This window comes from Astyanax mexicanus, chromosome 17, assembly GCF_023375975.1.
Source record: "Astyanax mexicanus isolate ESR-SI-001 chromosome 17, AstMex3_surface, whole genome shotgun sequence".
NCBI classification, from domain to species: domain Eukaryota; kingdom Metazoa; phylum Chordata; class Actinopteri; order Characiformes; family Acestrorhamphidae; genus Astyanax; species Astyanax mexicanus.
In genome coordinates this window covers 27,419,619-27,431,692 of record NC_064424.1, presented here as the reverse complement: position 1 = coordinate 27,431,692, position 12,074 = coordinate 27,419,619, and the positions used below count along the sequence as shown (strand labels likewise).

General features: G+C 37.2%; 1 protein-coding gene across 1 annotated transcript; it reads right to left on the bottom strand.

Moving 5' to 3' along the window:
* Positions 1-3,982: 3,982 nt before the first annotated feature.
* Positions 3,983-11,859, bottom strand: st6galnac4 (ST6 (alpha-N-acetyl-neuraminyl-2,3-beta-galactosyl-1,3)-N-acetylgalactosaminide alpha-2,6-sialyltransferase 4). Its single transcript, XM_007256553.4, has 6 exons — positions 11,772-11,859; positions 11,415-11,463; positions 9,964-10,104; positions 9,249-9,658; positions 8,774-8,881; positions 3,983-7,508 (listed from the first exon to the last, which is right to left on the bottom strand). The coding sequence occupies exons 2-6, from the start codon at positions 11,424-11,426 to the stop codon at positions 7,304-7,306; spliced, it is 876 nt and encodes a 291-aa protein (XP_007256615.2). The 5' UTR covers positions 11,427-11,463; positions 11,772-11,859; the 3' UTR covers positions 3,983-7,303.
* Positions 11,860-12,074: the final 215 nt, after the last annotated feature.

The window sequence follows — 12,074 nt, the reverse complement described above, 5'->3', positions numbered from 1 at the left end:
TTGTTTGACTTTTAGACAAACATTTTAATTCTGTTTGGTTTTACTTTGTGCCAAAAATGTCCATGTCAGTGCATTCCTCATTCAAACCAAATATTGGGTATGCCATATCTGATACTGTACAATATTTGTACACTATAAAATACAGAAAATTTAGCATTGTTTTTGGACGCTGCCACAAAATGAAATGTAATAAAATCCCACTATGACCGGACTTCAAAAACCCTGTACATAGCTACAGTGTACCATCAACCTATTTTTGAAGTGCTGCATTCCATAATGCCGCTTTAACTGAGAGGTTTCTCTCTTCTACTTGATCTTAGTGAAGTCATTTTAATTTCTGCTGCTCTGGCTATGAGGATTTTTTTGTGTTTTGCATTAAGCTAACATATGCAAATAATCATTTACACACATTTGGTTTAATAAAACACATTCACAATAAATCACAAATCACTAATCCCTATTTGGCATACCTGTATGCCTAGAGTTTCACACCCACTCCATTTAGCTGTTAAATTTCAGTTTTAGCTCTTTGTGTGTGTATGTCTGTGTTATGATAAGGCATCAGACCACACAACCAAGAGCTAAGGGTCAGGAAAGGGCAAGCAAGGTGCAAAGACAGGTGTCCCGTATTGATGGGTCAGTCGTGAATGCACTGGTTCTAAGACCTGTTTTTTTTCTGTTAAAGCCCCATGTGATTGATCAAGATGTGTGGAGGCCTATATGAGTCTTTAATGACCAGGAGGGGAGGAGACCCAAACTTACATCATAGTGAGCACATGAACAGGAGGTAGGGGACATTTACAAAACAAATTTACAAATAATACACGCAATCAGAGATTGGACCATTTTTGTCGAATTTAGCCTTGCTAGTTTTTGTGTTTTATAATTTATTTTGTAGCACACTTCCATAGTGAGTGATCAATAAACAAAAGATCTGTAAAGAACTTTTGCTTGTTAATACTGAAACTAAAGTGTACAGTAAGTTCTCCCACTTAGAAATCATGGAGGGGTCTGAAATTTTCATCTTAGGTGCATGTCCACTGTAAGATACATAATCTAAAAATAAAAATCCGTAAATCACAATATATCATTTTTTAATAATTTATGTGCATATGTTGCAAATAAGTATTTGAACACTTGCCAAGCAGCAAAAACTCCCTTAAACACCTGTTAGTCCGCCTCTAAAATGTCCACCTCCACTCCACTTATTCTAAATTAGAAGCACTTGTTTGAGGTCATTAGCAGCATAAAGACACATGTCCACCCCACACAATCAGTAAGACTCCAACAACTAACATGGCTTAGATCAAAGATCTGTCCAAAGACACCAGAGACAAGACTGTAGACCTCCACAAGGCTGAAAAGGGCTACGAGGCAATTACCAAGCAGCTTGGTGAAAAAAGAACTGTTGGAGCAAATATTAGAAAATGGAAGAAGCTTAACATGACTGTCAATCTCCCTCGGAACTGGAGCGCCATGCAAGATCTCACCTTGTGGCGAATCAATGATCCTAAGAAAGGTGAGGAATCAGTCCAGAACTACACGGGACGAGCTGGTCAATGACCTGAAGAGAGCTGGCACCACTGTTTCCAAGGTTACTGTGGGAAATACACTTCACATCAGTGAGAGGGCTGAGGATTCACCAAGGAAAGATGAGGTGCTTGAGCGTAGGAGTGCAGGGGCCCCGCATTGAACAATACTTTGAACAGAATTATTTGAGTCAGTCGGCTGAAGTCCAGCAGCAGGTTACGTGCCACAGTCCGCAGGATATCAATACCTTTGATACTATGGCTAACTCAAGCACAGAAGGAGTGGAGGATATAGGAGGTGTTGATAGGTCAAAGGCTAACGGAAAGCAGATGGGTAGGGAGAAAGGAATCGGTCCAAAGTTAAATAGCCAGGCATAGGAGACAAGATGGCATGGAGGAGTATTAATGATGATTTAAAAGGTATGTTGGAGGGTTTGAAGGGAACGGCAGAGAGTAAATAGAACAGGCTAAAGTTATTTGTGATTATTGAATGGCAAGATTTGGTGTTGTGCAGAGGAACGTAAAGGGTCAAGATGTAGTTAAATCAAGGCCAGGTAGAAATAGAGAAACTGGTTAAGGAATCAAGGTTACTCAGAAAGCAGTGGAAGCAGAGGAGTGAGGCAGAAAGAGAGGGCATTGAGTTATTGCAGGAGGAGCTGAAATGTAAGTTGGTAAAAATTGCAGAGAGCAGAGGCTATGAGGAAAAGGAGGAAGAAAAAGGAGCATGCTAGGATAGCGTTCTTTAGAGATCCATTTAGGTTTGTTAAGAGTCTGTTTAGTAAGGAGAAATCAGGAAATCTAAAGGTGGGAAAGAAGGAGTTAGAGGAGCACTTTCGGAAAGTTCTCAGAGAAGGAAAGGTCTAGCTGGACCTGCCAGCAGACATGCCGCCGCTAGGTGATGTAGAGTGGAAGATGGATGTTAACCCCCCAGACCTAAACCCTATAGAAAATCTTTGAATGGAGCTCAAACTCTGTTTCTAAGCGACAGCCCAGAAAACTGGCTGACCTGGAGAAGATCTGTGTGGAGGAATGAGCCAAAATCCCTGCTGCAGTGTGTGCAAACCTGGTGAAAAACTACAGGAAACGTTTGACCTCTGTTATTGCAATCAAAGGCTACTGTACCAAATAATAACATTGATTTTCACAGGTATTTAAATACTTATTTGCAGCAGAAACACACAAATAAATTATTTAAAAATCATACATTGTGATTTCTGGATTGTTTTTAGATTATGTCTCTCACAGTGGACATGCACCTAAAATGAAAATGTCAGACCCCTCCATGATTTCTAAATGGGAGAAATTGCAAAGTCACTGGGTGTTCAAATATTTATTTTCCTCACTGTATGCAAATTACACTGTGTTCATTACAGTCTAAAAGCTTCTAGGCTGCTTTTACGAGCTATGAGAGTCAAGATTAATAAAATAGCCATAAAAAGACAAGTAAAGAGTATATATGTGGATTATTATAAATCAAGCGAGTAGAACACATACTATTTTACACCTTAACAATAATGTATGTTTTTAAGTTATAAAGTTATACTTATATAGCGACTATTTACACATCTAGGACGCTAAAGGACGCTTTACAATCACCTTTTTAACACACAACTATTTACACTTAGCCCTCATCCACACACACACATAAACCAGCGAGAAACGACAGTCAACTGCGCACAGCATACTCTCAACCGGAAAAGACCGTCCACCTGGAGGACTGCATTGGGCACTAAGGAGTTGACACAATGCATAGTGCCAATCCATATCTGGGCATACAGCCATACACACAATCCCTAGTTCACTATTATAACAGCAAGTTGTCCAGGTTCTAAATCAACAAAGCAAATTATGTGTTTTTTTACAAGCTGTAAAAGGACACACACCTAAATATTTTCCCCCCAAAGTCCTGAGGATCACCAAAATGTTTTTTTTTGGCAAATGTGAGACAGGCTGTCTTGTTCTTTTTGCTCAGCAGTGTTTTTTCTCCTAGGAATTCTCCCATGGAGCCCATTTTTGCAGTGAAAAAAAAAAATAAGTATGGCAAAAATGCTAACAACAAAAAAAAATCTGTAGGGGGCAGATACTTCTTCACGGCACTGTATACACTTTGATACACTTATGATGGGTGTTACTGGAACCAAATAATCTGTTATTCACTTTATTTGCCCCATTCCCCTGTCCCTACTTAATAGCCAATAATTAAATCCACATGTAAGCCAGTTTGAATATTTTGTAATTGATGGCCTCCAGAAAACTGGAAAAAAAAACTTCTTCCTTGTAGAAGTGGGGTTTCACTTTAGTGGCAGATAATATTAGAGAGCTGGTGTGGTTTAACCCATGCCTACCTAGTTTAAGCCTTTCTGATAAACTTAAAAGAAATATATATTCTAATAAAATGTAAAGCTTTATGTAGTGAGGTTGTGGCTGGAGCATAAATCACAACACACTGTTGGTACATATTCACAGTTTACTGCAGTTTATGGCTTAAAATCATTAGAAAGAGTGGTAAGATCACAGGTGTTCTATCTTAGGGAATGGCAAAAGTAGATATGCTGATGCATTGATAATCACAAAATTACAGAGAGAAATTACAGAGAACATAAAGTGTACATGCATTTAAATCACAAAAAACCCTTTGAGAATGGTCAATATTAATAAAACTTTGACAAAATACTACTTTAGCACTTAAAGCACTTAAATAAACAATACTGAGGCACTACAGCAGGTCATGACTTTTAGCAAACCTTAGCATCTTCAAATAATACTGGACTGGGCAACATGCAGAGCTGCAACCACTGATTTAATATTAATTTTATAATAAATTTGATTTTTATATAATCTCTATCTGCTGCAACTTGATTGTATTTCTGATTAACACTGAAAATATGACACATTTCCCTTTACTTAGTAAAAAAAAACAGAAAATCAGTTGAAAATCTCAACATATATATATATATTTTTTTTTTCAAAGAATCAAAACACAAAAGTTCTAAAACCTTGTTACAGAGGCTTGTTCCTTGTTGCAGCATCTAAGCTAAGATGGGACAATTGATTGTTAGAGGTGGGGCTTAGCAAAGATTGAGCTGGGTGAGCCAATCTTTCAGCACCACCCTGTGACAGACCAGTGCATAGCTGTAATACCAGAGCAAAAATTTTGGTTGCAAAAAAAACAACAAAAAAAACAACAAAAAAATCATAAGCCTAATGGTCTCCAGGCACAATGTCAAATATAGCTATACAATAATTTAAGAGGTCCAGGGAGTTAATAATATATTTTTGCACATTACTTGTCCATTGTATAGCTACTAATTAGATCTAATGGATAGCAATTTGTTTGCCATTGGCTGAAGTGTTTTGTGAAGAATGACAGATAACTTAAAAAATAAAGAGTATTCCTATGAACTGAAGCAAAAACAGTAGTCCCTGTGTAGTATGAAACTTATAAAGTCAAAAAAGCACATTTAAGAAAGTCAGAGACCACCATTCATTTAGTTAATATCCTGTCAAAAAAAGTTTTTGTGAAAACTTAAGGGTGGTCACTGACTTTTGCACAGTATTGTATATAAATATACACAGAAATTTGAAAGCACCGCAGTTTAGCTGACATTCTGTACCAGAGATTAGCATACATTACACAGAGTAGTTTTTGTAAATCCCCTACAAAGATGTCCTTTTAAAATGTACAGTGCAATACAGCAGTTATTCATTTACACATTTGAAAATAGTAATATTAATAATGAAATTAAAATAATCAGTGCTTTAAACACATTTTCAAAAAAAAAAAAAAAAAGAATTTGAAAGCCCTGAACTATTGAACATAATTGTTTTTAATACAGTCAGTCTGAACAAAAGAGTAAACAGAGACTTCTTACTGATCATATAAGCTGCTCTGTGAGGATAATGCTAAGTGCTATTCTGACAGAACTTTGGTTGAAAGCAAGAGAAGTAAACATAGATATGCAAATTGGAATTTGAAATGTCAAACATGTTTAGCGCATCTTTTTTAATCAAATTCAAAGGGTCATTACATTTGCAAACATTTGCGAAGAACTGTCAGAATTTCCACACAGTTTTACAAAGACTTGAAATTAAGCTAACTCTTTTCATATTTAGCAAATACTGTTGTGTACTACTGTGGTGGAGCCATCTTGGATTCTGAATTCAGGGTTTGTGAGGCTCTCCCGACATCTAAAATTTCCCACATGGCTCAAATTCTGACATCCACATTCAAATGGAACACAGCATCACAACTCATAGCTGGACAGCAAAGTTAACTCTGTTGTTAGCTAACTAACAAACAAACCTTACTCCAGTTCTGGTAATAATTAGCTAACAAAGCAAACTCTGTTAATAGCTTGCAACTGTTCTAAATCTCACAGCTGGCAAACACACAGTTAGTTCTGTGTTTCATACCTATAACATGATTTTAAAAGCTGTTTAAGCTCATTCACAGCAAATGTTTTACACCCCGAACAGATCTGATAAAGAAAATCTGAAGACCAGGTTTATCAAGTGTTTTAAGTAATCTCACATAACCTCTCACAGTCTCATATAACCACAAAACAACCACATAATCCTACAAAGCATCTTCTGATAACCAATGCAAATACAGGTAATGAAATACAGCCTAATGTGGCCTCAGATGTAACAAATGTTCATATTGTCAAATGTAGTCAAATCTGACCTCACATTGTGTAACCCCACTTTACATTGCTTTTTTTTAAATGTAACATCACATGATGTTACATGGCTTAACTTTGTTATGAAATGTACCCTCACATGACCTCAAATGGTGTAACCATTACTTTTTTTATAATTCCAAATATATGCCTCATAAATTGATCACACATAATGTAACCCGATTTTATGTTACACTGCCAAATATAACCTCACTTGAACTAATACAATATAACCTCCGATTACTTTTAATTTTTAATTAAAAACTCACACAGTGTTCCCTCCCTAAAGCTTAGGTTGTGAAATGTAGTTTCGTGTAACATATGATATAATCCAACTTTATGTTTACAAAAGTAACTTACTGTGACCTAATAAGATGTACATTAACCCCACTTCACATTATCAAATGAGGTGTTATGTGAACTTATGTGACGTAACTCAACTATACACTGTCAAATTTAACCTCATGTGACCTCAAATAATGCACCCCAACTTTACGTTACAATATGAACCCTCTTGTGACCTCACATCATGTACCATCTCTTGATTAATCACTGCCTCTCTTAGGCATCTTAGTGATGTTGCATGGCAGTGTGAACTCAGCTTAGCTGTGTTCAGTTGTTTTGACCTTGGAGGTCACAGATTACAAAAAAGAAATAAAGGCAGCTGGACTTGGCATGTCCCGAGGTGAATAGAAAGTATAATGTATATAGCATAAAGAAAATCACTATGGCAAAAAAGTAAGTAAAAAGTAAGAGCAGCAGCACTGAACTATGCAAAGCATTTCAAGAATAATAAAATGTGCAAAAGCAAAAAAAAAAAAAAAAAAAGGAAAAATACATAGAAAAAATGCAAAAGGCAAATTAAGAGCTTAAAGAAATACTGCAAAAGATTCCATTTGAATGGACAGTGCATGAAATGGCTATTGTCTGAAAACTTTTGGACAATGATGTTGGTTATTAATACTTAAATATAAGCAAGGCTTGTTACGTCTTTTCCTGACTAACTTACCAGCTTCTTTCCTGAATCAAGCAAAGACGAGGGACTGATATCCGCGAAACCACTCAGAGTCAAAGAGTGTCAGGTGGTTTGAGATGTCAGGGAGAGTCTTGTTGCCGAGGTGACCAGGTTGGGTATGGAAACTGCAGTTTTCCCTGAGAGGCCCAGTGCCTGTAGATGTTCTTTTCTGTAATGAAGCGATGGGCGCCTCTCCGGGCTCGTTCATGCACTCTGTACATCCCGCACTCGTCCAGGCGATACAACTCGTAGTAGTGATAGGGCACTGAGGCGTGGTTGGCAACACTATACACATACACAGAGATATGGGAGATTAAAAAAGCTTATATACCTAAATCATTCTAAACTTGTGCTTTTTCTGGCTTATTATTCTGCTTAAAACACTGTTCCAGAATTGCAAAAGGACATGGGCAGATTTATTGTGATCTTAAAAGGATATTGCATCACAGAAGCACATTTATTCATACATTTCTCTACAGTCTGGAATTACTGCATGTGCTATTACTGATAAACCACACACTGATAAACTGTTGTTACTGATAAACTTGGAAAAATATCACATGGATAAACTAGATGGTAAATAGGCCTGTTACAATAATTATGTTATCTGTTTTAATGACCTTAAAATGACAGTCCGATTTACTTTATTTCTAAACTGAAAGCAGAAGCATTCTGAGTGGAGAAGAGACAAAACAATGTGTTTAATGGTACCAGTGTGCTGGAACAACCATCCCTGCTAAACCTAATATATTCATTTTAAAAACTGGGCTGTCGGGTCGTTCTTCTGACCACGTCACGCGTCTTTATGTACTTTCGCCACATGTACAGCCTCTAAAATAATATCCGGCTCAGTTTTACCGAACGCAAGCGGCTGGTGGAGCAATGGAGACTTCAGAAGAGGAAACTCAGAGCTCACTAGCTCATTTACTCATAGTTAAAACAAAGAAACAAATGGGTGTTGTTTCTGACTAAGTGTGCTCTCTCTCTCTGACTGAACATAACATGGAATCGGATTTATCTGCTCTGAAAGGAGACCACTTCACACCCACCCAGTTTAAAATGATTCTTCTGCATGCCTGGTGCAACTACCCATTCTCACCAGAGAGAACCCTAAATCCCCTAAATCTCAAAACTGACGGACATCAGCTTTAATATTGCCGATTGTGTTTACTAAGCAAGGAGAGCTCATTATTGTGAAATGAGCCAGTAGAGTGAGGTAGAGGTCCACAGTGAACTGCTGCTCGCTGTGAGCAGCCAGAGTCCGAGAGAGCACAATTGTTCATACTTTCTCTAGCCGAGTAGATAGCTCTCTCTCCCCACATCACTTCAGTACAAGGCAACTGTAAGCTAATATACTCCTGCTACATGAAAATAGTGGTGGTTGACTTCACACGTGTCCGAGGTGGCATGTGCTAGTCTTCACCCTCTTAGTGTTAGGGCATTGCCAGTGATAGGAGGGGTGCAGCTGTTTGGGTGGGATAATCTGCATAACTAAATTAGAGAGAAAATTGGACATAAAAAAAAAAGAGATATTCAATTACACTACTCACCTGCAGTAAGAACCATCGATCATCCCGTAAACATCAATGCTGTCACACACCTCCATCGCCAGAATCATAGTAAAAAACCCGGTACTGAGAAATGCACCTGACTTCATTCTAAGAGAGAAAGAGATATATCGCTAGAACAGTCTGAAAACAGCAGTGTATTAAACACTGTGAAAACAAAAGGCATTGAATACAACCAGCAATCGTCAGGTTTTTCTTGTGGTATTCCTGCCAGATTAGGGTAGTTTTAAATATCCCATTTTAAACCCATTTCGGGCTAGTGTTTGAAATTATATCATGCAAACCTTTTGAATAATCGTCTTTATGGCCATTTGTATTTGTATTATAGTTTGTGTGTGCATGCATACATATATACATACAAGCATATTTCACATGATTGATTACACATTACTAAATCACTAGTTAATTCTTCTGCATTTAGAACATGTCTGGGATGTGTGCAGGTGTGGGATGTTACCTGTTCTTGCCCGTCTCTTCCTGAAACACACGGTCACAGTAGAGCACCTTGTCCCTGCTGACTGCATAGATATGCGTACGGGGGTACTTTTTTGCCAGTTTGACCAGTGTGTTAAAAACTCTGCCCTTTCCATCCTGTCTCATATTCCTCTCTGGGCCCCAGACCACGTACAGGGTATCTGCCTCGTGCTTGAAGAACATGTCCTCACGCCGCAGCAGGTGGGGAACGCTGGTATGAGAGACGACGCGGACGCTTGTCCGGTTTCCCACATCAGCCTCAAATCCCCAAGTAGGCGCTGCATTCATGCGGATCACACACTCGTGCCCATCAACCTCATTGCCTCGCCAACTTCCACGCATGTGTCCCGAGCTGGACACCACGGCACATTGGCCGCAGTGAAGGGACATGTGCTGAACACACAACACAAGCAGTGAGTTTTCAGCATACATCAGCTAAACTAGTGAAGGTTCAAGGGATCATTCAGTAAAATAATAATTTTGTTTAATGCAATTTAGGTTAAAGCGAGAGATGCTAAACTGCAGTTACTGTTACTAACAAACAATAGATTTGGACTGAGTTTCACAGTCTCAACACAACACAAACCAAGATCTTCTATTCTAACAAATAGATTAGGTTTATAACTCTGTGTGCTAAAAACACTGAGCTACAACTGAGGTGTGGGGGAAGAAAATCTAATAATATAAAAATTACTTACATGAGAGCCTGATGTTACAGAAGGTAGGATCCTCTCATAACCACGGAGCCCGATGTTGACTGTGTTTCCTCTTCTGGTTACATAACTGTACCACAGCACTAGAGCGAGGGTGATTACAAGGAAACAGAGCCAGCGGAACTTCTGCAAACAGGGAGACGACGAAAGATGTTTCAGCAGAACCTCAAAACATGTCACTTTCCAAAGCCAATCAACCCCACAACCGTGTTCCTGGAGTGCCCTCATATTTTTTTTTTTGATACATGAAATCAACTTTATTTGAAAGTTAGAATAGAAAATAATGTTGTTTTCATCAAAAAGTTGCAAAACAGTCTGTTTTAAATTCATTATTTTTCCACACGTCTGGACATTTATTAATTTTAGGACGTAGAATCTGTCATTAGTGTGTAATTTGGGATTAAACATTTTGGGATTAATGTTTTTTTCTTTTTTTCTTCATATTGTGTTGACATGTCTTTACAGGGTATTATCCACCCATACAGGGCTAACTTGATCATGCAAGCCTTTATTCTCTGTGTGGATGGACATGTTTTCAAAAGTCGTGGATAAAAATATCCAGATACGTGTGGATGTAGCAGGGGTAGGCAATGTATTGAGTTTTTTGAAATTACCTATATATTTTTATTTGAGATATAAGATGAGATAATATATGTTATATCAATTTACACTATGATGCGCTGACAGTTCACCTTTCTCTCCTCTCAGTTTGATCTTAGATTGATCTTTTCATCTCTAAAATAATCTCATGTTCATCTACAGCTGAATGTTAATAAAAGTGCCTGTATAAAACTTGGAACATGTAGTTCTGTCTAAGAAATGTCTTTTGTATGTTGCCTTTTAGCTAAAAAATATTGAGATTTTAGTTTTGATCCATATGGCCCAGATCCATATGGCCCAGCCCTGATGTAGCCTAATACATTTACATATACTCCTTTATTCAGTACTGGTTTTGCTACAACCACTAAAATTGGAAAACATGTCACCATAAACACAATGTGGGGTGTGTTTATGGCAAAAGCCATTTTAGCCTAAAAATCACACCTGTCCCAACCCAAATTTAAATTCTCTATAAAGCAGTTTTTATTAGAAGGAACTATTTTTTGAAAGTCCATGATAGTTCTGTCCATGGTAGAGCTTTAGTTTTAAACATAAATATATTATTTTAAGAGTTAAAAACTTATATATATATATATATATATATATATATTTAATATATATATTAAAAAAATAATAATAATAATAAAAAAAAAAAATATATATATATATATATATATATATATATATATATATATATATATATATATATATATATATATATACCTAAACGGTTTCCAACATGTAATATTTCGGCTGAAAATAAAAGATGCAGGGAGGTACAGTAGATCTACAGGAGGGGGTTGGAGAGCACAGTTTAGGGAATGTAAACACCCTACCAGAGACTTCATGTCCTGCTGGAACCTGCAGCACAATCATGGCTCCCACCTGCACACAAAAAGAAGGCAAAAATGAACAAAAATTCAGATAAAGCAGATAACATCCACAACAGAGCTAGATAAACTAGGTTAGTTCATTAATTTAACTAATCTATCTAACTGTCTTGAGTAACTTAAATAAATCAGTGAATCACCATGTTGCTAAAGCACCAGCAGAAGCGAACTAATGAACCCGTAGCACATTATTAATATGGTCTAATCACAATATTACAATATATTTGTAGCGTTATATATATTACGATAAGATACCTAAAACTAAAGACGTAATTAGCCTAAAAAATTAGCACCCTTACGTACCCTTGGCACGCTGGTGTTTACGTTCCGTGCGTTCCGTGGAATACTGCGGTTGATACACTTAGTTCCGCCTTGCCTACAAGATGGATCTATGATAAAATACATGAATAAAAAAGATCTATATTTATTTTATACGTACATAAAAGCGGTATAAATGCATGTTAAATTAACAAAGAATTGGATGTGAAAACATTTACACGTACCTCACGTAGCTTTAATTCACTCGGTTCTTTTTGTTCGATTCTTTGAAGCTCGTTTCGGTTCAATATAATTGAATCTTATTTTCAGCAAGGACTTTTGTCCCTG